Source organism: Echeneis naucrates, chromosome 3 (genome assembly GCF_900963305.1).
Source record: "Echeneis naucrates chromosome 3, fEcheNa1.1, whole genome shotgun sequence".
Lineage (NCBI taxonomy): Eukaryota > Metazoa > Chordata > Actinopteri > Carangiformes > Echeneidae > Echeneis > Echeneis naucrates.
In genome coordinates, this window is record NC_042513.1 from 21,434,087 (window position 1) to 21,461,286 (window position 27,200).

Consider the following 27,200-nt stretch of genomic DNA (forward strand, 5'->3'; position numbering starts at 1 on the left):
AGTAGGTCGAGGAAAGTGTAGCTCGTGGTGTTGCCCAGAACAGTAGCTGACTGTGGCAATGAATTTAAGTCTGAAGCTTCACTAAAGGAATCAGTGAAGGGGCTTTGAAGGGAGTTTTGTATCATAAAAGGTTTAGAGGTAGAGCTGGTTGAATTGATGTCTGGGTTATAGTATAAAAGGGTGGGATTTGGGTTTACACTGGTTATATTGGCTTCAGTGGGGTGAAATGAAAGGGAAGTGGGGCCTTGGCTTGTCTTGCTGACAGGAGTAGACTGAATATGGCTGTGGTCTACAATAACAGGCCTTAAGCTAGAGAAAGGTTTAGGAACAAAGTTGGGTTTAGTGCCAAGGATTGTGTCTGAGCTGCCATTTTTGCTCATGTTAAAAGGAGAAACGGGGATGTGACTTGAGTCAGGGGAGTCGAGACTGGATGTTGGCTTGAGGCCATGATCTGCGCTGAGATTTGCATGAGATAAGCAGGAACTGAGCATCTTTCTGGTGTCTGAGGCTGATCTGGTCTTAAAATTGATAGAAGGGGTACAGCTGAGCCAAAGATAGAGGTTGTAATTGCTGATAATGCCATTTGGTTGTGCGGGAGGAACCCAGTTAACGGTGACACTTCGGGACTGAAGCGCTGACACAGTTGGGCTGTCGATTGGTCCTGGACCTGCAGACAAGGAAGTAGATGAAGAAAAAAAATATTCAATTTGTGTGTGTACTTATGAAGGATGATGAAAATTTGAATTTTTTTTACTAAATTACTTGACAAGTAACATTGAGAACGACATCAGAAGGACAAAGAGTGATTTTGCCATCCCTATCTAGGGGATTAACACAGAAACTCTTTCTTTCTCAATTTCTCCCCGAGTAAGTTAAGATTGTACTTATGGATTTATACAGCACTCATGACTTTCTGAATGCAAGTCAGTGTGTCTTTCAGCAAGGAATTCAGGTGATGGAGCTGATGCAGTAACCACAAAGAGTTTTTTGGAATAACGTAACGCTTGGTTTGGATGCAGTGTGTTTTCATATTCACTGTCATGTTCATTGTGTTACCTTCTCATAGTAAGACCAGAAAATGATCATTTTGAGGGTAAGAAGTGTACAGGCAAATAGAGATGCACATCAGAAAGTCACTGACACACACATGACTGGCATATGTTCACGCAGGAACCTACAGAATACTACTCAGAGGGATATCTCACTACACGGTGGCTCATTCGAAGGTAATGCCCCCTCTGCCTTCCTCCCCCAGCATTTACATCCCACTACTACTCTATAATGGACACACACAGATGCATGTCCACATAGACACACACTTCTTCCTAGCGCACTTGCTCCAGCCCACACCCACAGTGATGCAGTATAGCAGTAATGGTGCTGTGTGAAGGGCAAGCAGATCAAGGTGACTGAGCGGACTGAGGGAGCGTGCTGCGTCGCTAAGTGCTACCGCTAACCGCTAACGGCTTTCCCAGATGGCAGTGGAGTATGTGCGTGTCTGTGTGTGTGTGTGTGTGTGTGTGTGTGTCTGTGAAATTGAGAGACAACTGAGACTGACAGAAGATGAGCGTATGCTGGCATGGCTGTAACAGACATAAAGTGTGCAAGCATATGCGTCTGTCAATATGCATGCACATGAAACGAGTTATGTTGCATTAAGCAGACTATCCACAAACTGATAGCTGATCAGGCTGACGTCACAGACACTGGGAGCCCAACTAATGTTCAGTGTTTGATAGGAGTGAAAGTTTTTCAGTAACGAGCCAGAGTTTGCTCATACCTTTGGGAGTTTTCTCTGGTATCTTCTGGGACACACATCACCAGTAAAGGCACAAAGATAAATTACTATTACTATACATTATCTCTCACACCCACTTTTCTATCACTCATACAAATAAATAACAATGCAAAATGGCTACGCAAAGCTTGGCTGATTTTACAGATCAGAAGTGGTCCCACTTACAACCCATCTTTCCTTCCATCTGTCTATCCGTCTTCTCCTTATTGTTTCTCTCCCTCTCTCTCATTTTCATCCTTTGCTCTCTTATTTGTGCTTCGTGTCGTGGCCTCCCTTTCTCTTTCACTCCCTCTCTCTCTCTCCTGGCTCCCTGCTAAATAAACAATGCAGAGAGTTGACCTTTTGGGTTAACAGGTTTTTATGCTAGCTCTACTCAGCACTCACACTGATTCAATTACCACCAAAGGTCCACTGAACCCCACGAATAACCAAGGAGCCCGTCCCCCTGTCTGCCTCTGTGCTTGTCTGCCGGCCTCTCTCCATGCTTCGCTGCTTTCTCATTCATCTTTGCGGAGCGTTGGGGTGTCTTTCTACTTGTTTGTCTAATTTGACGTTTTGCATCTTTCTGTCTGTTTGACAATTGTTTTGCCTGCGTTGCTTTGTCCTGCCTGGTCACCTTGTCCACTCCAAAAACAGACATGAAAGATGCACTGAGAGGTAGACCGACCGAAAGTCCTGAACTACAATTAATTTCACAACAAAAGACAAACCAGTCACCTTGATCCAGCCCCCATCAACCAACCAAAATAACCCCCGTTGTTACCCCCCATTCCTCCCTCATTCTCTCTCTCCTCCCTTCCCCCATGCCCCCTCCCTCTAAGTGTTGAGTGTTATTTAGGCTTTACTGGCGCGTGTAAAATTCTGCAATTTGAAGGGCTGTTAAGTTTTTCAATTGAAATTTTCATTTAAGATGCAGGTGATGCTTTTTCCTTTTTTTTTTATTTTACTGATGCTTTACTGCTCTCTGGATAGGAAGGAACGAGTGTTGAGGGAATGTGTAGCAACCACTCTCTAGTTTCTTGACTCCTTATCTAGCTTTCCCTTGCCATCCTGTTCACCTCTTTCATTTTCCCTTCTCTCTCCCTCTATCCCAGGTGCTCCTCTTTTCTCTAGTCTACCTTTTCTCTACACCTTTCCATTTTATTCTCACTGTCTTTCCCTCTTTCTTCCCCCTGTTCCTTCATCCCTCCCTCTGCACACGCCACCCATACTCCCCCTCTCGCCAGTAAAACACAGTAGCAGAAGGCTAAAACAGGAGTGCAGGACCACCAAGCTTTAAATCACATTTATAAGGATTTGGTTAGCATAGTAATAACACAATCAACTGACAAGGGCTGGGAGAGGGGGAGGAAGGAGAGTGTGAGTGTGTGTGTGTGTGTGTGTGTGTGTGCATGCGTATGCATGTTTACTTGTGCGTATATATTTGTTACACAGCTTCTTTGCACATTTTTGTCTATGTGTGTGTAGGTCAGGGTCCATCAATGTATATTTAAGCGTGTACGTGTGTGTATCCGCATGAAGAGAAGAGGAAGGGTATTATTTTTAGCCTTGCACAGGGTTTTGAGTGTGCATGTGTGTTTGTGGTTATGCATGTGGGTGACTGGGCTTTTGAAGGTGAGTCGAGACTCCTAGGAGTCATAATGAGGACAAATGCTGAGCTTTACTGTTATCAAGATGCTCACGACACAGTGTCAAAACGTGACAAGCAATACAGTGTGAATTTACACTGCATTTCATATCTTTAGTATTTCGGCAGATTACTTAATGTCATTGCTGCTTTAGAAAACCCTGCAAAGGGGGTGAGTGAGAGGATGAAATATGACCAAGGTCATGAACTTGATTTGTATCGATAACATCAGGAGTATGTGAGATGTGCATTAGTCTTTGAGTTACAACAATTATGATGCCTTCAAAATGTCAACCATTCAAAAATTTCTATATCCTCTTCGGACATTAACTCTTTGGAGTGATTTATTTAATTCCCGCAACCAAGAGGATCCTGCATTACAGAGCGAGCAGAAAAAATGATTAATATATAATATATTGCATTTAAAACATAATCTATCAACGTTTTGTGTTTGATCAACAGAAATGAATATTTAGTGAGGAACAGCTAAAAACAACACAAACCATTTTTAAGCATGCAACTCCATAGGGTTCATTTAAAGAACCAACAATACCCTGAACGAAAAACATAGATGGAGAAAACACAACATGCACATATATGTTCAGGTAATGAATTATAATTGTGTGCATAATATATTGTAGGTGTCTTGTGATATGCAAATAGTAAGCGAGCAGCATGGTGGGAAAAAAGGGTATTATTTTATTAATGCAGTCACTCATTCATTAAATAACATGAATTCTTTGTGTTCTGTCATTACCTCTAACCTCATTTCTGTCCTTCATTTACTTCTTTCTCACTCATTTTTAATTTTAAGTTTGGTTGAACAGCGATTTTTTTTTTTTTTTCAATGCTCTCTCTGCCACACACACACACACACAGACCCACAATTACTTTCTAAGACTACTTGGTTAAGATCATTTAGTCAAAATAGTGCTTTGTTCAAACTCTTCATGACTCTTTATAACACACATATATGAAGTCCACACACACACACACACACACACACACACACACACACACACACACACACACACACACACACACACACACACACACACACACACACACACACACACACACACACACACACACACACACACACACACACACACACACACACACACACACACACACACACACACACACACACCCTCTCTCTCTCAGATCACTTAGCCGGTGTGAACATGGGAGTAGACAGAGGAAAGGGAGCTGTCCAACACAGCTAGAGTTTATGTTCACAGGAGCCGTCTGTCTGTTCTGCAGCGGCAGGAATTCATAGGGACCAAATTACATTAAAAAGATGGATATAAAACTTTAATGGAATGATAAAAAGGAAAGGAGGAAGCGTGGGTCTCTCTTTCTCTGTTCTGTCATTAGCCGCCTCCTCTCTTCGTCTTTTTCCTCAATTCCTCATTTTACCTTTTTGCTGTCTTCATTTTTCTTTTCTCCCTTTTTTCTCTATTTATCTTCTTTTCTCTCTATTCATCCTTCTCTCTCTAAGTAGCCAAAAAAAAAATATTAGAGGTGAAAACATTGAAAGAAGTTTGACAAAATGACAAGGACGGAAAAAAGGGAAAAACATCAAAAACAGAGAGAGCTGAAGTTAACAAAAGAAAATACATATTTAGATCGGTACTATTAACCAAGACATGTTAACTTATAGTATTATATATATAGTTCTCTAACAATGAACAAACCTTGCAAGGTTACAGCTTAGACATACACATGGAGGGCAATCTCTTCCAAAAGGGGTAAAACCCAAAGGACCGCTACACTATAAAAAATGAGCATGTGTATTCAGGTCTGCGGTATACTGTATGTCACTTGATCATGTATATGAATGTGTGTGTGTGAGTTTATGAGAATGAATGTTCAGTTTATTGCCAAGTTAAGATTTTATGTACTTATGTTTGTGAGAGTCAATTCTTTACGTATGGCTGCCCCTAAACTAAGACAACAACGACGACCCCATGACTGCTGGTCTTGATACACATGAAATCACAAGGAGTGAAACGTAAACGTGCTTGCTAAGGTTGCCATTTTTTGTAGAGTGTGGGAAAAGAGATTAGGAGGCAAATGCGGCCTTTCCTGTCACTGCTAAGATGATGAGAGGATGGGTTTATGGTGACAAATTACACATCAATGTTAGGAAAATCCAGTCTGGCTACATTTGGCTTACTACCATCACAGGTTTAAATCCTTTCTTATTACAAGCTTTCATACCTATCATGTATTCTATTATTGTGGTGAAAGAATTTTTAATGCACACTTTAAATGATTGGATACATTCACACTAAAACGATGTGTGGACGTATGTCCAAGAATGGATGTTAAAATTCAACTGTGAAACAAGACATTTAATGATTAGTAATTGTTTTATCCCTGCAATAGTTCTGTTGTTCGATGCATTATTAAATAATGCTGATTGATGATTATCTGACTCTTGTTTTGTAGACTTTTCAACTTCAGTCTTACCAATTCAGTTCTACTTAGTCTGCATGAAACTACTTGAGGAAGTGTGTAATTGATAAGGAGGACAAGGAGGTGGACAGTGTGTGTATGCAGCCCTCTGAAAGAAGGAAGACAGAGGGATGGGGGTTGGACAGTGACTTGCAGTGTGATCAGACAGACACATCTATTGCAGTTCACATACACACAAAAAGGTGGGCTTGCATGTTTTCACTCTCACATTAACACAGGTACACACCTAAACAAAAACACAGACATTGTCCAGTTAATGTGTAATTTTCGAGTACATGGAAAAAGGTACTATAAAAGCTGTTTAGACAGTTTTTTTGCGAATGTGTGTGAAAAGTGTGTGTATCTGTTTCTGTGTGTTTGCTAGAGGGAATTAAATTTTTTTGCACAGCAAAGAGAGAAAAGCACCAGGTCATAATTTAAAGCATCCTAAATGTCTGCAGTTGTGTATGTCTGAATGGGTTTGTGCAACTGGACACCATACATAGATGCGCACAGACACACTTTTGTGTACACATTCGCATGTATCCAATGTATGCAAATCTCAGCTGCTTAATGATAATGTATGTGATAATAGCGTGGTACTAATTAATTTATAACTTTGCACTGAGGAGGCTGTTCCAGTGGCTAATATGATTCTATTACAGCAATTAGCCCACAATGACACCGGCTAGGTCACTCACACACAGACACACACCTTACAGTATGCAAATCACACACTGTCAGTGTGTTTCACTTGCTCGTGCTGTGCCCGTTTTCCACCACCTTCCTCATTTTTAGTACATTCTGTGGCTGTCTCTCCGCTAACATCAAGAAATTAATAGACTTGTATAAAATAAAACCTTGGAGTCTTTGAGGTAATAAAAGAAAGGCTGGGCCGAGGCTCTTTTTACACATAATATCACCATATGTTCAATTGTTAAAGAGTATTGTTTAAATCATCACCTAAAATCAGAAGATCTGTCAAAGTACTTGAGTTTAAGTTTGACTCCGCAGCAGTGGTGAGGCTAACTAACAAACAGCTGCTGTCAGCCACCTGCCTCCCACCCAGTCACTTTCAAAACTCCACTGAACTACTGACATGAACACCACCAAGTATGAAAATGTGAAAAAGAGGTTTGTCTGAAGCAAGAAGTTTCTGACCAATATGGGCTTCCTGTTTTGCTTTTTCTGCATTTACTAAAATAACAAACACATTTGACTATATTTAGGCAAATGATATTCAGCTCTACTTCTGATATTGGTGTTGTCCGTTTTATTCTTAATGTGTTCTATTTCTCAAAGGTGAGGCCTTCAGATAAGCCCTCAGGGTTTCTGCCTCATCTGCACTTGTTTTTATTTTTAAGTCATACACTTTCTTAGTTTTTTTTTTTTTTTTTTTTAATAAATGTGCAAATGAACAACTACAAACAAACAAACAAAAAAACATAACTATGCCTATTAAATATGTTACATTTTTGACATGATCCCTTGTGTGAATCATTACTGAATATGTACTTACTGCTCTCTGCAGTGAACAGGGTGGCCCAAGGTCCAGCAGTCTGTCCATGGGCATGTGAAACCACGACTCTGAACAGGTACTGTGTGTATGGCAACAGGCCTTCCACATGATAGGAAAAGGTGTCTGTTGCGTTTTCTACAAGCCTAGGAGTAGAAGAACATACACAGAATCAAACAGGTGGTCAAACACAAACAGCAAACCATTAATTTTGCCAACAGTGTTCTAGCACTTAAGGCTAGAGCAATATGCATAATGTTCCAGGTGACCGTTATACCATTTCGATGCCATGTGTACAAGTTATTGCTAATTTTATGATAAAGTTTTATACAGTATTACTTACATATTTAGAAACTTTTTAATTTCAGAATGTTTTCACCTTCATCCATCATATCTATTTTTCCTCTTTCATGCACGATCAGAGATTGAACAGCTCCTGACCTGCATGTTCTAACAAAAAATAAACTGAACCAGATACTCTGTATGTTGGTCCTGTGACAGACAGACAGACCTTAATTCAATACCAGCTACCCTTAATAAGCGACAGAGATAACGGATGGGTGAAGAAATTTGTCTGATATTATGTTGACAATTTTAGCATACATGCAGCGACGGTTCCACAAAGAGAGCTAATTTTGGTCAGAGGTGAAAGAAAAGATTGCAGATTACAGAGAACTACATCATAATTAGTGTTCAGTAGTTAAAGCATACCTGGAGATACTACTTCATTAAATTTTATTTTAGGCATACATCAAAATAAGAACAAAGATAACATCAGTTTTATCCAATCCAATGCATTCTTTGCAAATTATTTTAATTTTAAATGTGACACACATTTCATATGAGCACTATACAATACAATGACAATTCTGGCCATTTGTACAATATTTTCAAAGCTTTATATCAAATTCCAATGTTATACCTGATTCTGTATCATATAATAATAGAAAAAAAATCAAAGTAAAAGAATATTGTCATAAATGAAGGGCCGTTGACCATTTAGCATCAGATAGAAAAAAGGGATGAATGAATGAATAAATCAGGGAACAATGAGATTTCCATAGCAGGAGAGGAGGAGGGAATGGCTGTCTGATATATAATACATGTAGCTAGTCATTTATTTATTACCACAGAATGAGAGCCTCCTCTTCTTGGATTAAATTGCAATTTGTTGTCAGGAAGCATGTAATGAATACATATCAGATGCACACCCTCTCTCTCTTTTTATTCTATCACATTTTCTCTATCTCCCTCTGCTCTGGTTCTGATATTTTGTCTTTTTGAGTCAACCCCCATCGCTCCGCCTCATTCTCTCTCTGTTTTTCTGATGGTCTGTCATATTGATGTGACATATTCAGCTGTGCTGTATAATGTACCTCTTTGTATGTACATGTGTATGCATATGTGTTTGCTCCCACTTTTAGGTGAATATAACTGATGTGTATCAGAAAGTGTGTGTCTGACATTCTCTAATGGCTTTTTACTGTCATGTTTCTGTGTCGGTACCACCTGAATGCACAATTAACAAGTTGCTGCAAACTTGTCCACTTGTTTATCTTGTACATATCAGCATATTTAAATCTCTCTCTCATTCACCTTATCACTGGCCTCTGTGGTGATGTCCTCATTTGCAGGCTGTAGTAGAGTGGGCCTGGTGCATTGGAGCGGGCAGGACGGTACCAGGATACTGTCAGGCTGTCATGAGTTGCATGAATCAACGTTGGAGATGACACTTCGTCTGGGGCTATGACGAGAGGGAGAAGAGACGGTGAGAGGGACACCGGAGGGAGGAACAGGTGATGTGAGAAGGAGGTGCTGAGAAGATGAAGGGAAGGATTGGGAATAGATGAAGAGTAAAACAAAACAGAAAAATGAAATGAACAAAAAGATTAGAAAGCATCAACTTTGTATGGGTATAAATGATGTCCTTTTCCAGTCCTAAAGACTTCCCTACATCTGCTTAAAGTGGAGTGGAGGAGAGAGGATGGGTGAAGTAAAGAATTGAACAAAAGGGATTAGTCATCTCTGTCTAGCACACACACAAACAGCATTATGACCCATATCAGTGAAGCCCCCCCCTCCACCCCATTTTTTCCTGTTAAAGTTAGTGTTAGTTAGTGTTGGAAAATCAGTAAAAACATCTTGATTCAGTAAAATTGTCAAGCCCTTGACAGAAACAGAGAAGACGTAAGGAAAGATAGAATAAGAAAGAGATAAGGACAACAAACACAAGGAGACTGTAGTGTTGACGATGTGAAATAAGAGCAGGCCCTTTGATGTATAAAGTGACCCTTCAATCAAACACACTGGTCTCTTACCACTACAACAAGACTGATTGCCGAAGACATCTTGTCCAAAAGATGCGCACATACACTTCAATGGATGTGGAGAAATATTGCCTCAAAATGATCTTTGATTACTGGCTCAGAACAGTGTTATTATTCACCAAAATAAATCATCACTCACATTCATATTCTTATATATTATTATCATTTCTCAGCAACTTTATGTCCAATTAGTTTCTCCTCTTCTCTTTTTGTGTTTCTATGTGTGTGTATGAAGAGATACTGATATAAAGCACATAGTGATAATTTTTTTTAAGCTAATAAAGGTTTCAGTGTTTTAAAACAGAAATCTTACATTATTCAATTAATAAGATCAATTCATATTTAAATTCCTAATTAATGGCATACGAGTAAAATATTGTTTTTTAATAAAGAAGATCCTATTGTAGATCAGTAGGCCATTTCCTAAGTGCATTTATTTCAGAGAGAAAGTTGTAATTCTTGAAACACGTTGATTTTTGCCTTTCAGACACACACACACACACACACACACACAAAACAGATAGTTCACAAAGACACACACTGTTGGTGAGCCTGTGTCTCTCTCATGCTGTGTTAGCAGGTACAATATCAGAGGTGTCACTAATCGTTTTAAACTATGCACTTTTATGTTCACTTCTCTCTCTCTGCTCTCCTCCTCCTCTGCTCTTCTGTCTCTTGCTTGGCTATCTTCTCTCTGTTCTTTCATAGAACAAGGACGCATCAAGACAGTTTGCCTTAAAGAAGTCTAAAGAGATGCCAGAGGCACAGAGGTAGAAAGAGAGATAGAAAGAGAGGAAACGTCTGGTATTTAAAATTTATACTTTCTTATGCCTTTGTTTTGAACTTGAACAGTAGAACTTTCCGAAGTCTGTCTTTTGTTGTTCTCTGACTAAGACATGGGTGTGGTGCAGTTTTGTGAACGTGCATGTATTAAACAGTTTTGTTAATGTTAGCTAAAGTGGAAAAAATGTGTGTGTGGTATTTAAAGGAGTATTTGTTGTTGCTGCATAGTTACCATCATCTGCTCTGGTCAGTTTTAACATTTATCAGTATGAATAAGCAGAACACCTTCTACATGCACACACAAAGAGAAAGGCTGTATAAAATAATATATATACATTCAGACCAGTAGCTGAAGTCAACAATCTACGTACGTACTGAATCTTTTTTTTTTTTTTTTCGCAAAGCTAGAAAGCTGTATATATAACTTTTTAGTTGGCAAGAGCATTAAACTAATGAATGAAAGTCTAAAACATTCATTTAATTCTGATCATGCAGAATTTAGAGGTGTACCTTCCCACTGAACGAGTGACTTCTCTGTTTCAGTCTTACAGTCGCACAACAAAAGGGATGTTTCCTTGTAACATTTTATCCCAGATTGCTGCATCATGATAATTCTTCTCACGCTGTTGGTAGCAGCCCTAGTTAAGTAGCTGGGGAACCCATTATTACCTATGATTTGCAGTTTGCAGAAAAACATCGTGCTTGCAAATGGAATAAATTTTTATAAGAACAAATCTTTGATTACTTCCTTGAGTTTATGTTGAGTTTACAGTTATTCAACATATATAAATTACAATAATAACTATATAAATTGCATTGATTAATTAACTTGAAAAATACTTTGGCTGAACAATACAGGTTTGATGGATTATGTCTGCACTCAAAGCTCAAAATGAACCTTCCTCCATCTGACTGGACATATATAACAATTGCTTGGATGCTAGGATAATTGTTGCTTCCCATCAGTTTCTAAATGAATGTGAAAATGATGCCATGCATTTGCACATTCATGCAATTTGTGAGTGTGATGACTCACTTTTCTTATACGTACGTACAGTACAGGCCAAAAGTTTGGACACACTTTCCTATTCATTTGAATGAGAAGGTGTGTCCAAACTTTTGGCCTGTACTGTATCTGATCACAGCATATATGTTTTCATGATGACTGTTTGCATTTCAAATGAAAAACAAGCTTGTAACTCATACTTTGGTTTTGCAAAGAAAATCTTTACTGTTAATTGTGAGTGTGCGTACCTGCTGGGGGTGTGGTAACGTTGAGTGGCAAGCTCTCAACACATCCCTGTGTGTTACACCCTCTGATCCAGAAGCTGTAGTGGGTGTAAGGCTGTAGGTCAGTCACAGACAACCAGCTGCCGGCTGCTGTACTTCCATCCAACAGCCCATCACCATCTAAGAAACAGAGCGTCACACAAAGAGAGACATGTAAGGTCTTGGGCCAAGCAAGCTCTATATATCTCACGAAGAGGAAGGCAACGATGTCTGACACAGATTATTTTCATGGCACATTTATTTATTAGAGTCATCACAGTGATGGGAGAAAAGTGATTCATGAAAAGATAGGAGAGTTCAAGAGAGAGGAATACTGGCTGAGACTGACTGAGTGATCAAAAGAGAGAGGCCTCCAAATTGAGGTTATGCAAGGCTAGTCAAAGAAAAAGGATAAGAAAATTACACTGTGCAAGCCTATGCAAAATATTTAGATGGACAAACACGCGAGCACAAACACATATCAGTTCTGTGGGAAATAATGAAAGCAGTGTGTATCAAAGAAACAAGGGGTTGTGGATAACTCTATCTCCTCCACACCTCTTATTTCCTTCTCTCCACTCATTTTAATCTGTCTGCTCCTCTGTGAGGTGCTGATCAAAGTCTTTGACTCTGTGTATGTCAAAGAGAAAGAGGGACTGAATATGTGTGGTATGGAGTTTGGATAAGTGTGTCTTCATCTTCTTAAATTTTCTCCTTCCACCATTTCTTTCCATGTCCAGTTCTCCTCTTCTGTTTAGTCAGTCCCCTCCAGTGTTTTGGCATCCTTCGTGTCTTGCTTGTTTCTACCTGCATTTTTGTAATACTTCTATGTAAATATGATCTTCTCATCTCTGCTTTCTCGGTATACTATTGTTTCACTACTACTTGTCTTTGTTCTTCCTCCCATCTTGATACCACTGTTTTGCTCAGGACTGCTATATCATCTCCCTTCTCAAGTCAGTGGCAATATCAAAGTACCTTGTCTTCTCTATAGCACTCTGGTTTGATTACTCCTTCTTTGACTTCCACATTTCATGCCTGACTTTGACTTGTCAGTCTTCAGTTGGAAGGAGTGTGTGAGAGAGTGTGTGTGAGTGTGTGTGTGTGTGTGTATGTATCTTTATCAATTTTCCTGCTATCCCATGTTCCTTCACTGAAAAAACAACTCGAGAAAATCCACATGAAACTGTAATAATATTAATTGTGCTAATACAACTCTACTTTTGTAAAGCTTTATCATTTCTCAGCAAATGATGAAAAATCTACTTGCTTGTAACTGTGGTTGAGCTGTGGTGGTGTACTGAATCACATCACTTTTGTCATTTTTTTTTTATCAATTACACCAATACAACCATGTTTCTCAAGGACTGATATGCCAAAAGAAAAAAAACAAGCTTTCATCACTGGCAGGCTTGATCTCATTTCTACACAGGAAAGACCAGATAAAGTGCGGTTGTGTGTTAAGAGCAGAAGTACAAATGTGTTACCTATGCTTCTGTGGTACAGCGTGTAGCTGAGGTTCCCATTCGGTCTAGGAGGGGCTGACCAGCGGGCTCGAAGCGATCGTGAACTCTGATTGGCCAGCTCCAGCAGTATCGGGCCTTCTGGGGCCATCTCTAATGTATGTACTTCAGTCTGATTTAAAGAAAAAAAGAGAAAACCCCAAAGTGCACGGAACAGACATGCAGCATATTGACATACTATCCAGTAAGTTAATCACTGTATACACCCAGCCAACATATCTTTGCATTCAGCTCTTGATGCTCTTTAATGTGTTTTTATTTTTTGTTTATCCGGCCACATTCTTCTCATATTTCCTCTCAATCCACCTTCACCACCTTCCACTGTTACACTGCTCTGTTCTTCCCTCTCATTTCATCTTTTCTCCTTTTCCTGTCATCTGCTGCCTTTCACATCCTCCCTTTCCACTTCATCTTTCACTTTGCTCAATATACTCTATCCTAGTCATATCACTTCATTTTCATTTTATCCTGAAACTCCCTCCTTCACTGACCCTTTCCTTCTCCTTTTCCCATCCATCCTGCCTTCTCTTCCTCTTCCTGCCTTCATCCACCCTCCCCTCTCCCTCCTCCTGTTCTGCTGTGTCAGCTGATCTTGCTGTTGAACTAAATATGGCGTCTGTATTGGAAAAATGCCCCAAAATATGGCCTGTCGTCAGGGACATTGTTGAGCTGGAGTGGCATTTCCCACTAAATGTCACTGTCGTCACACCAACCCTCGTTATTGAGTGGAGAGAATCGATCACCTTTATGATGCCCATTGACACACACGCACGCAGACATGCATGAACATGTAACGCACATACTTTGTAAATGTTTGAGTAGGCATTTCAAGGTGTAGCTGTGCTTGAGTATCTCAAAAGATCTTGTAGATAATTTTATAATTACATTAATTACTGTGAGCTCTAGTAAAGCAATTCACTGACCATTGGTCCCTTGCCGCAGCCCTGCGCAGTACAGGCCTGCAACCTGAGAACATGTCGGCTCCATGGAGCGAGTCCCTCAATCACATGGGACCTCTGGGAAGAACTGGAGTTTGAAGTGAGTACTCCATCCAACCAGACACCATAGCTGGTTATGATACCTGCGAATAAAACACAATTATCGCATAACAACCCAGCTATTCATCTTTATTAACAAAAACAATTAAAAGAAATAAAACTAGCAACACTTTGCTGCTTTGGTTTCCCATACACTGTAGATCAGTTTCCAAACCATAAGGAATCCTAATCACAAAGTGGGCTTTGCTATGCCTGGATGCTGTCTGGTTCACTTGATAACAATGCAAATGGAAACTAATTTAGGGGCTCCAGACCTGCCATTCAATGTGTCCTAGTGTGATCCAATGATGAAAACAGCACTGAAACAACAAATGGAACCAAAGGCATTACAGATATAAAGACCCTCAGGAGGACAGTATAACCAGTGTGAACACATGTACATGTGCACGCACGGCCACAAATAGGTGCGCTCCTCCACACACCTTTCACAAAGATACACTCACACTAAGATGAGAAAGCTCACTTTTTCTCACTCATACACACACACAGGCCACAATAATTACATTACATTACATCCACCTAATAAAAAAATGAAACAGTACGGTGCCAAATGTGCGTTTCCTTAATAAAAATGCATACAGGGGGCTCAAAAGATCAGTGCTAAGAGCTAAGAGTCTATTCTGCTTTAATCATATGTGGGTTTTATTATTGCTCAATACAGATATACACACCTATCAGGGAAATGAAGTCACAAAAACCCCACAGATGCAAACTACATCTGCGAAGCTCTTAATGTGGCCAATCACATGCATGTGAGAGTGTACGTGTGTGTGTGTGTGTGTGTGTGTGTGTGAGTGTGTGAATAAGCCCATATCAGTATAGGTTGTAATAAAGACAGGTTGGGAAATGAAGCAGCGAATGCATAACAGGCTTATTTCCCCTCTTTGTCTGCGTGTTGCCCCAACCTAATCCCCGAGAGGATTATCCCCAACAAATCCCTGCGGAATTGGGGAGAAGGGGGGGCAAGAGAGAGAGGACGAGTAAGAGATAGAAAATAACACAGAATCTCAGTCCCCCAGAACACATCATCCTCATCATCATCATTGTTGTCGTCCATTTATAAAAAAAAAGACACACAAAAAAGAAGCAAAAAAACAAACAAAAAACAATCCCTGAGCCCCTTTCCCTTTCTAAGTGAAAATTAAAGCTTTTTAACCACAAGATAATCGGGTAATCATGATTAAGTGTCTTCCTCATTATAAATTTCTGTCATCAGATGAGAAAAGCTTTAAGTAATTTATCCAGTCTCATATGCACACACATCACAGGGTTTATGGTCCGAAATGCACTCATGTGGTATTAAGCGTAAAACACACACCATTCACATTACACACACATGCATCATGGAATTACACATACTTTAACGAGCATGGCAGTAACATTTGATAATATGTGGCAGTGCGTTGTATGTTGGAGTGAAATGAGGTGGGAAATCCTCAGATGGTTTTCATCACTCAATTCATTTGGTTTCATAAGATTTAGCATTAGTTAATACAGACTTTGATAACCCATGTTAGTGTCATTTATTAATTCATCTGCAGTATACAAAAGCCCATTTTACAGAAAACTTCACTTTAAAATATCTTTAAATTACAGTTAACCTTTTAAAAAAAAATTGTTAAATCTAAACAGATCCAAGTCAATAGGGAGAGTTCAAAAAAATGCCTTGCCCAGCTGCAATGGATTTGAATTGGCTGCCAGTGTATTAGAAGGAGATCAGAAGAATGGTGACACCGCAGACTTTATGCACTTCCAGCCTGCAGTTCTCTATTCAGTCAAAAGGGAGCACTTTTCATCCACTTAAAGGAGCTTGGTGAAGCACTGCCCTCTCACTGCCTTCCTGTGACTGTCCTGCTCTCATATTATATGTTGTTTCACCCTGCCCCTGTCTCTTCCCCTTTTTGAGTTGTTTCTGCCCTCTGCTTTAATTTTTTTCTGTTTTCCTCTTTACTGTTTCCCTCACTGCGTTACCGCTATCTCTTGCACACCCATCTGATTCACCTTGTACAAAGGGAAATGTTCTCGTCTCACATGAAGGGGATTCCTGAACCATGCAGGTGTTCATATCTGTAACCCACCAGATTACAGTAGATACTGAAACCTTGAATTTGCATCCAATATTCAACTAATGACTCACGCAAGGAATGATTCATTCATCCATTCGTTCATTCATCTTCTACAGCTTATCCGTTTCCGGCTCTCGGGGGACACTGCAGCCAATCCCAGCTCACACTGGGTGAGGACAGGGTCCACCCTGGACAGGTCACCAGTCCATCGCAGGGCCAACACACAGAGACAGACAGAAACCAACAACCACTCACACACGCACCTACAGACAATTTAGAGTCACCAGTTAACCCAAACATGTTGCAGGCATGGGGAGAGTATGCAAACTCTGCACAGAAAGGCCCCAGGTTCTCGTTCTGGGGCAACAGCGCTAACCCCTATGCCCCCTGTGCTGCCCTACCCCAATGAAGCTCTTTTAAATGTTCATCTACATACAGTATTTCTTATCTCGTTTCTAATTCACTTCCTGTCCCTCCAATTCACATAGGTGAAAAAAAAAAAAGAAAAAAAGTGTGAATTTGTGTGCATGTAGCTAAAACTAAACATTATTGAAAATGTCACTTTAGGCGTTTATGCGTATGTTTTGTGTTTTTGGTCATGTTATGGGTATATGCCTACTCAGTGTGTCCTCTAACCGTTTGGAGTGTCCGGAGGTGTCCAGCTGACACTGAGTGCATGTGGAGACAATGGGGTGACCAGTGGAGCAGGGACATCCTCTGGGGTGCTCTCCTTAGTCTGAGCTTGGCTTGGAGGGCTTAAGGTACACCCACCGCCTGTGCAGGCCTGATATACATAAACACACACAAATAAATGAACGTGTGGATGCAGGTGAGAATACAATTCAGAATGATGATTTGCCAGGAAGAGTGAGGTACTTACAGCCACTGTGATGGTGTAAGTTGTTCCAGGGATTAGGTTGCGCAGTGTGTGGTCTTCGAGACGTTCTGAGCTGTTATAAGCAACCACAGGCTGCTCACCATCATGTGACAGAAAGATGGAATAAAACTCCAAAACACCATTGACCTGAGAGGGCCGTGACCACCTGGAGATGAAGAGAGGACTCAGCAGAGAAGGAAGCTACAATAAAGCGCACATTTGCTATCAGACCATTACTTTAATATCTCAGTGTGTGAAAACTGAGACATTTCGACTTAATTTCACACGGAATCATTTTACAGAGAGTGTGAGGAAGAGTTGAAAGAGAGTTTGTGCATATGAGAGCACGCTCATATGTTTGTGACTATCATCCTGTTCCCATCTGCAAGTACATGGAAACACAATGCTGAGCTAAGATTTCTTACACACAACACACACACACACACGTCTGCTGCACACACAGTCTCCTTTGTAAAGCAGAGGTGTCTCATCTTCTATATTTAGAAGAGGAAGGTCATCCCCAACTGAGAGAGAAGGAGAAGACAGGGAACACTTCACAACAAAATATAAATGGGAAAAAGGAAACAGCAAAATCTGGTTTGATCATGTTAAAGTATTATTGAAGTTATTTTTATCATCTCTTCTCATGGGGGGGGGGGAATCACACAATCATGGGGTGCTGACTATATCTTGATGACCTACACACAACCTCTGTCCTTTTAGAAGTTGAGTGATTTGTATCTGTTCACAGAATATCTCTGCTATGATAAAAAAAAAAAAATTTAAAATTATAAAGAACATTTGTGTGAAAAGTTTGAAGTAAATTGGAAATAAATTTCATTTAATTTCAACCTAGTTTTGTGAAAAAAAAAAAAAAAGTCTAATATTATCCAATAATGATACGGACATGTTGACAATAATGTAGCAAAAAAAATATTCATGAATAAATCAGTAAAATTGTCCAGCATTTCTCACAAATCCCAGAGTGCAGCCCAACTCTCCTGACATGGTAGCGAGGGAGGCCATTTTAAAAAGTGATGGATTCCTTTCTTGGCTCGTCCCATTAAAAGCCAGCTTTTGAATGACTGATGAATCTGTGTTCGCACACAATTAGCTACAGCTAATCTATCACATTTATGATAAGATTTATACACTTTCGATTGCCAATGTGATGTATGTCCACTTTTGAAAAACTAAATCAAAGGGGAGTTGTAATAATCTGTATCATAATTCACGGTGGCAAAAGTGCATTTGAAATTAGTGTGAAACAGACACTTTCTCAGCCTGCTAAATTAAAAACCGTGCTCTCGAGATGAGGTGGGTTAAGATCACATCATTGAAGTGTAACCCTAACCTGCATCCTCTGTATCTTTCCTAACACATTCTCTAAATTGTACACAAAAAACAGAATGAGTGCCATCACATTAAAGTGTTGACAACTGAATATAATTGAGAGAAAAAGATGTCAGTAGGCATTTGGGACTGTGTGCATGTGTCTGACAGTGTTGTACCTTTGCGGCTGAGTCTGCTGTGTGTGTTTGAACATGTTTGTGTGTGGGTGGTGTGAGGTGAGGGCAGAGAATAAATCTGCTGATATTGTTTTGTTCACATACTGCAGCCCACCACCACCTTTCTCACAGTCTGCAGTCCGTACTCTCTAACGCACGCATTCTGTTTCACTTTCTTCTTTAATTTTTCTTTTATTTGCCTCCATTTTCCTTTAAAACTCATAATTCATCTTTCCCTCCTCCTTTCTCTGGTCCCACTGTCTTCAAATTTTCTCACCATTGTTCTCGCTCCATCTTTCTGTCTTTCTCAGCTTTTCTCACAGGCGAAATGGAGAGGTATTGACCAAGTATGATCTCTCAACCTCTGCCTATTACCAATGTGCTAACAAGGCAATATGAATCCTTCCCACCGCTGTAAATATATACAGTCCAGATGGAGAGTATTTGGAGAGTTCTATTTATTTTGTGGGCCTCTGTACATCCAATCAAAAATAAAAAAAATGGATACTACACAAAGTGTGGTTTAGTTAACTTTTACTTTTTTACTTCATCTTACCTTACATTGTTAGTATTTTTCTGTAACTTCTGCTCATGTTTTAGAGGCCTAACACTTGTATTGTCTCAGGGTCAAGATAAAATGAGTGAGTATGAATATTAATCAGACACGTGATATTATTGGTTTTCCCAATTCAATTATGTTGAACTGCCTCATGAAGGGAAAATAGCCTTTTCTCGATATACCACATGCATTCACATACACACTCTGAGTTTGTGTAGACGTACACTGCTAATCTAAGGTGATAAAATCAGGACCAACATATCTACATATATGACCAAACAAACTCCTCATTTCCTTCTCAGACATTGGGTGCCTTCATTTTACTCCATCTCATCCTCTCAATTACCCTGTTTGTTGTTCCAGTGTGTGGATATGCCTGTCTGTGTGTGTGTGTGCGTGTGTGTGTGTGTGTGTGCGCGCATGCATGAGTTGCACTGTGCCCTCCTGTGGTGAGTCCCACTGTAAGTGACAGTCAGGACACTAATGGCTTTCACGCAGATTGACTCTTACATACACACACAGAGTCAGTCACACACACACACACACACACACAAACAAGGACGTGAGCACATGATTCTGATCTGAAAAGTGCACAGATCTATCTTCCTTTGTCCCCTCCCTCTACAGGTGAAAGGTCAAGTGCAGGAAAATATCATGCATGGTAAACAAAACTGCAGAAGGTCACAGGTTTTCTCTCGGGCTGCATCTTTCTTTTTATATTCTACATCCATTTTTATGTCTTGTGTATTATTTTTCCCTTGTACTATTCACCATCTTTATCATTTGTGAGTTAATACCTGTTTTTGTGTATTTTCAGTGAGAGCCCTGCAAGTGTGAATTTGCAACAAAAAAAAGTTTACATTTTTGACTGAGTGGGAAACCTACGCATCAATAAATGCATAAATCAACAAAGTCCAAACAGATGCAAGAAAATAATCACCGTGTTTATGAAGCATGTGATTTAAACATCCACGGAGGAGACAGAAATTAGCAGAAGATGAAAATGGATCTGTGTGTAGTAATGGGACTGCATACAGTGCTATGTTTTGTCTCAGCCTGAGACATTTTGTAATTATTTACTGATACGGGTTGTGTGCTCTGTATTCATGTGTACACGCTGCACTTACTCCACTAGCATAGTCCGCGAATCTAGAAGGGTAAGATTTGGTGCGTGTAGTGGCCCTGGAGGCAGCTGAGAGGTCACCATTGAAACTTGTGAACTGTTGGTGCAACCTGCTGAAGTGCATGCACTCAGAAGGAAGACATGAGTGGAATACACACCAAGACCTGAGGGGAAAAAATATAAGATAAAGATAATTCAGACTTATTAAAACACAAACTTCTCTCACACTTTATTATTATGAGCTGATTCAACCATCATTTCATTCATCTAGTTTGAATTTTCTCTTTTTTAGGGGAACAAACCCATTTGAGCAGTTTCTTGTTTCTCTTAGTGTTACTGTGTCACTATTGCAGAATCACTCTCTGTGACAGAATCTATTCTTGAACATACTACATAATTACCAGAGTCATAATCTTTCCAATCACTGTGAACATGAAATACTTATTATTAACCTAGCATGGCAGATATGTGTTCTCTTGCCTTCATTAACTTACAAAGACACACATACACTGTTAGACAGTAGTGTGGTGTTTTGTGTTAATCATGTGAGTGTTTGTGTATCTGCAATCAAAATGAGAAGAATCTATTCAGGGCATACAAAATAGTCACATAGGATGACTCTGAATTCATGTAAACCCCTGTACGCTGTATGTTTTTATACAGTATACAGTATTTTATGCTCATGTTTTTTCCATCTATCTGTGTGTGTTTGTATCTATTTGCACTGTGGTGCACCACTGTGGTCTCTGTGGTGTAACATGTGTTTCATACCTTCTTTAACTCTCTTTAGTGAAAGCTTTCAAAGCCAAGTGTGTGTATGCATGTGCGCTATTTAGTGCGCTTTGTTTTTCCGCTGCTTCATTTTCATGTGTGTGTGTGTTTGTGTGTAAATGTGTGTTTAGTGCTCTTTTTCAAAGTGCTATTCCCTTGGTAAGGACTGAGATGCTCTTGCCTCTTTCAAATGCTAATCCCCCACTCCATTTGCTTTTCTTCACTTTCCCCCTTGTCTTTACACGAAGGCCCCATCCCACCACAGTCACAGCAACACTGCGACACACACACACACACACACGCTCTCTGTCTTTTTTTTTTTTTCTTTTTTTTTTTTACCAGTGATGTTGTGTAGTCTGTCTTTCCCCCTGTAGACCATTTGGCTGTTGTGATAGAGGAGGTACTCAGTAATGCCTCCATTGGGCCTATCATTGGAACAAAAAAGAAATGAGGGTAATATTATGATGTTATATTTAACATACACAATTTACATCTTGAACTTTTTATGGTGTTTAATAGGGGCAAGTTTATTCAGGGTCAAAAAACATGTATGCTGAACAAAGGAAATATTATACATGTTTACTTTACTAAAGTGTTTTATTTTATATTATGTTGTCCATTAGTAATGGCTTTATATTTTAAGCTCAGGCATGCACTAGCTTGTGTTGCAAATTAGAATTTTACACATTAGCTACATCGCAACAACAAATGACTGATCACCTTGCTGGAGGTTCCCAGGTTAAATAGAGTGCTGTAGGAGATGAGACTGCAGCAGGAGGAGAGACAGCATCTGGAGCTAAAATGAAAAAATGCTGGTGTATGATTTAACATATATACTGAAACAAGTGATACATTAATCTGTCCTTAGATACATGCCCAAGGCAAAAATGCAATAGACATGATCATCATTGAAATATTATTATATTAAAATATATTGTAAACCTGAATTCACATTATTCTACTATATGAGATGTCACAGACACTTAAGACAGTGAATGTTATGAAAACCTTCCCTTAAATGTCCTTGGAGAACACTATGATTTTATGCTCCTTGATTTCCAGGCTAAGGTGGAAAAACACCTGTGCTCAAGGAGAAGAGAAGTGTTTGAAAAATAGACTTAAAAGAGAGTTTTAAATAAGTTCTTTCTCCGGTCTTCCTAATATGGTTCAGTGTCTTAACTCTGCACTCAGTGAGAATCAATACAGTAATCTGTTTTTTTTTTTTCCTTTTACTTCAGATTGATTTTTGCCGTCTCTGCACTGACCCCTGCCGTCACATTATCTCCCAAACAAGGCCAGTTAGTCCAACACAGATTAATGTAGTGACTAACATATAAGGAGAAATCTTTTCTTTCCTCCACGACCACTTAGACAAGAAAAAATGTTAAATACTACATTGTACTATCTGCCTTTCACTCAGTTGCAAGGTGCTTTGTTCCTTTCATTTTGCATCTCCTTCTATCCAGACATCTATTTTTCTCCCCCACAACTGCACCTATTTATTCACTTCAGTCTTGTACTCCACTTCTCTCTTCTTAAGAGCTCAAAATCTCCATCACTGAGGAGACAGGATGAGAGTGTCTGAATGTGTTTAGAAGAGTGTCTGTGTGTGTCCATACACAGAGGCAGTCATAAATGAATTCTACTGGTAAGGAATAAAGAGGGACAGGAGCTCTGTTCATGGGGTGAATGAAGGCATCTTTATATTTGGGTTGTGTTTTACAGCCTCACCTTCCTCTGGGGTTAGGAGACTTGAACTTAAGTTATCATCATCACCGCTGCCATGACGAAGGCTCTCTGTGCAGCCTGTAGGAGTACAGGCACTGACAGTGACGATGTATCGAGTGGATGGTGTCAGACCCGACAACAAACCTAGAGAAGAGTAGAGGAAGTGAGGCAGAGACCAAAGACAGAAACTGTGTCCTAAAAACACCACAAGTTTGGAGGATACAGACTTTGGAGTGATTGCTGGCAGAAATGAATATGGTCTTATGAGCTCAGTCTTAAAAAAGGCAATCTTTCCTTATTGTTTCATGCCATCCATGCCTAGCTGCCACACTAAATGCCTTTTAGTGTGTTAAAACCTTGTCTTATTGCAGTATGTGTCAAACTGCGTCAGTGCAATTTAAATGCTTTACTTGTTTCTCTGTGCCACTGTTGCTAAGCAAGTTTACGGCTTTTGGCAAACAACGAGAGTTCATTCTAATTGTAAAGCTTCAGTCGTCTCTCTGATGTTTTTTTGTCCTAGCTGTCTCAGCCCTCTAAACTCCATTCAATATTTCCTAAGTCAATCCCCGCTCTTCTCTTCCTCCCTCTTTAACTCTCCTCACCCTCTATGTCTAGTCTACTTTCCTCTCTCTCTTTCTTCTACCCATGTCTTTCAATTCAATTAAGGGCCCGGGCCCCAATCCGCTGCCATTACACCCTCATTTGCTTTCTGTGTTTTTTAGCCGTTGGTGTAATTCTGCAGTCAGGTGTCGAGGCCATCATAAATTAACAACAAGCCTTATCATGGTGGACTTAATGTCTGGCAAAGGAAAAGGGAGGGAATGGGGAGCAGCAAGAGAGACACTGAGAAAGAAGGAGACAGAGAGCTCATCTTCATATTTGCCTGGAGACATGGCAGAGTGGATGAGAGGACGAATAGCAGCAGCGGACGCACACATCATCATCATCATAAAAGATGAAGTGAGGAAAGATCGAAAAGTGAGCAACAGCGAGAGAGTGAGAAAAGGAGCGATGCCAGGGTATGACATCATTGGGGTAGTCCTGAGTGTCTTGTTCCAAATGGAGACAGTCTCCTAAAGCTGGGGACTTGCCAAAGCGACATTAGCAGGGTTATCTGGGACAGTGTGTATGTGTTTGTTTGTATGAGCGATAATGGGAAAATGACTGAAAATGAATGAAAGTAGAGTTTTTGTCATGAGTCATGATGCTGGTCTTGCTCATGCAGAGTAAAATCCTGATTTTCAGTTTTTACCTTTATTCAGTTTGTTGTTCCCCAATCCCATGGTACATCCCAAGGTTTGCGTGTGTTTTACCTGAGAAATTTCCATTAGCCAGGTAAACGGCTTTGATGGGTGGAGCATCTGGCTGGTCACTGTTGTAGGCCTTCAACTCATAACTGTCAATCAGCCCTCTGATGTCACCAGTGGGTGGCACCCAGCTCACCCTTGCGCTGAAACCACTCAAGCTCTCCACAGTGGTTGGTGGTGGTACTTCCCTTGGTCCTAGAGCCAAAGAGAGGGAAAATGAGTTAATGTGAGAGGAGATGGAAGAGGGGACTAATATGGATTATTAAAGAGACAGAGATAAAGAACAACAAGGAGCAAAATAAATAAGGCAATAATTAAACTAAGGAATGCATAAACAAGTAAGGTAATTAAAAACCAAAGAATCAGGGAAAGAATATTAAAGAAAAAAGCAAAATAACAGGTCAGGAGCACACGAGGTTAAAGAAAAGCATCCCCCATCTCTCTGTGTTTTAATAGGCCCAGTAAATCATACCTCACCATTAGCATAAATAGTATTTATGAGAGTAGTAACTTTTTCAGCACTGATTTAATACAGGCAGCCATTCATTCTGGGCTATATTTCATAGCAATCAGCCTCCCTTCCTCTCTATAGCACTCCCCTTCTTTCTCTCTTTGACACCCTCTGTAGTTCATGATGGTACATCTCCTTTCTCGCCTCCCTCTCTGTCTCACTGCCTCACAACCTCCTTCATTCTGTCTCCATCCATCCTTCCACCTTTCTTTAAATCCATCTTTACCATACTAACATTGGACTTAGTCCAGAAGTAGACTGGCTGTGCCTGTAAATCCTTAAAATTGTCAAAAGCGTATGTTATCAGTACAGACATTACACACAGTACAGACAAACAGCAGACAATTTTTGAGTTTTGAGTGTTTATAAATGTTCTATTTTTCATCAGTTTCACTTTACTCATGCCGTTTAGTTTTCACCAGGTCGAGTATGTTAAGTCATGAAAAAGTATCACTGAAGAGCTGTGTGTTGATCTCCTACAACCTCTTCGTTGTGCTTTTGTTTTTCATTAACTGCCTTTTTCATTATAACTTTTCCAGCTCCCTTCTCCACTTTGGCTAATGTCACATCTTCTTTTTATCCATCTATTCATGACCACTTCTCCATCTTTCCTCATCTCTCCCTCGCACTCTCTTAATGTTTTTAGCACTTCCTCCCTCTCTGTCCTCCATTCCTTTCCTCTCTCTGGTCATAGCATGGTGTACTGAGACCTACCAGTGTATCGTTCACTACTAAGGAGCAGCTTTATATTACACAAGGGACCACACAGGCCATTCTGGGTTAACAGCCTTTTACTGGGATGCCCTTTATAGAGGCCTTATCAATCTCTCATACCATCAGGCACATGTAATATCACTGGCTTTGGATAAGTCTCATATACTGTGCAAGATAGCAGTGCTTTTACATCCAAAATCTGGCTGAACAAAAATAAACTATCGAACTGAGTCTTCAGTGGGAATACTGCCTCCTTTTTTTTAATGTGCCAATTATGCAACTGAGTAAATAATAAATTCATAGCATCTAACCATAGTCTATCATATTATTTAACAATATCTAAACACACACAGAAAGAGGAACCCGCAGTGTGCGAGGCATTGAAAAACCTATGTACTTCAGGGTTATTATTATTTGAGTGTTTGAAGGATAGGGGATGGGTAGAAGAAAGACGAATGAATATTGTTATAATGCATATTGTACAAAGTGTTGTATAAAGCTTCTGTACAGGGTTTGCATGTGTCCAAGTGGGGCGTGTAGGGGGGAGGGATAGGCTATTACTGTTATGAAATCATCATCATGTGCGGCTGTAAAATATATTGTTGTGACAACAGAAACACACATCCACCACTGCCACGTTTTACCTCTGCCTCGGCTGCGTCCTCTCTGCCAAGGTCCTGCTGCCCAGCCTCCTGCGGCCAAGGCCACAAACCTGTACAAGTACTCTTAACATATAAACACCAAAGATGTATATTCTTAGGAGTTGTTAACATGCCATTTACATTAGATTTAAAACATTTATGGTTTGATGTGATGGGATTTCCAGCTATAATATATGCCCAGATTTCTTGGTACCTAGCCATCTAAATTTCAGCTATAACGTGCCCGTGCACCGTGCCCAGTGAGGCTCATATTGGAGAACACAATAATGTAGAAAGCAATTACTAGTAATCAGTGAGCTACTAACCTATTTGCTACAAATGGAAGATTTTTGTATGATTTGCAGTCATACATTTAGGTTTGCATGAAAAAAAAATTGGCCAATGACACAAACGAAAAATACTGTTGTGCTTCCTTTTCAGTTGATTGCTGCCTCTGTATTTAAGTAGATATTAATGTATGTATGTATGTATACTCTGTATAGTCACCAGTAAAAGGCTGTAGACTATAATCTGTGGCTAAAGGCTTTCTCCCATTATACACCAACACAGAATCGTTCCCTCTGCAGTTGAATCGGCTTTCTGTGGTGGGACAACCATCTAAGTAGACTCTAATCAAACGGCGGGATGCAGCAGAGAGATCGACACTTTTGCCGGTGGAAAGGTTTGTTTCATCACTTCTTATGGTCAAATCTCTTATGCAACCTCCTAGGCCTGTGAAATAGGAGAAAGGAGAAAGTGAAGAGGACAGAAATAAAGATATGGTAAAGAGGGGAGGAGAAAGTGAGAAAAGTTTATTTGTCTGAAGACTTAGTCATGTTTGTTACCAATTTACAATTTAATATCTGCCTCCACTCAAAATGAAGTTTGACTCTCTCTTCTCTGCTGCTGAAAAGTGGAAATATTCTCTGAGCCTACCATAAATCCCAATTTGAGGTGTGTACTTGCGAGCATGACTTGTGACATCAGGGAGGGGAAGTGGAGGGGTTCTTCAACAAGCATTATCATCATCAAGT

General features: G+C 40.0%; 1 protein-coding gene across 1 annotated transcript in view; it reads right to left on the reverse strand.

Moving 5' to 3' along the window:
- ush2a (Usher syndrome 2A (autosomal recessive, mild)) overlaps positions 1 to 27,200 on the reverse strand; it is a 169,802-nt gene that overhangs the window by 70,966 nt on the left and 71,636 nt on the right. Inside the window, exons 35-50 of the mRNA XM_029498572.1 lie at positions 26,674 to 26,898; positions 26,170 to 26,250; positions 24,307 to 24,495; positions 22,997 to 23,137; positions 21,986 to 22,061; positions 21,605 to 21,690; positions 20,499 to 20,658; positions 17,308 to 17,470; positions 17,064 to 17,211; positions 14,227 to 14,384; positions 13,268 to 13,415; positions 11,766 to 11,921; positions 8,998 to 9,145; positions 7,405 to 7,547; positions 542 to 667; positions 1 to 46 (exon numbers count right to left, since the gene is read on the reverse strand). The exon at positions 1 to 46 is cut by the window's left edge and continues 25 nt beyond it. Coding sequence (XP_029354432.1) covers positions 1 to 46; positions 542 to 667; positions 7,405 to 7,547; positions 8,998 to 9,145; positions 11,766 to 11,921; positions 13,268 to 13,415; positions 14,227 to 14,384; positions 17,064 to 17,211; positions 17,308 to 17,470; positions 20,499 to 20,658; positions 21,605 to 21,690; positions 21,986 to 22,061; positions 22,997 to 23,137; positions 24,307 to 24,495; positions 26,170 to 26,250; positions 26,674 to 26,898 — 2,194 coding nt within the window. The remainder of the gene's footprint in view (positions 47 to 541; positions 668 to 7,404; positions 7,548 to 8,997; positions 9,146 to 11,765; positions 11,922 to 13,267; positions 13,416 to 14,226; positions 14,385 to 17,063; positions 17,212 to 17,307; positions 17,471 to 20,498; positions 20,659 to 21,604; positions 21,691 to 21,985; positions 22,062 to 22,996; positions 23,138 to 24,306; positions 24,496 to 26,169; positions 26,251 to 26,673; positions 26,899 to 27,200) is intronic.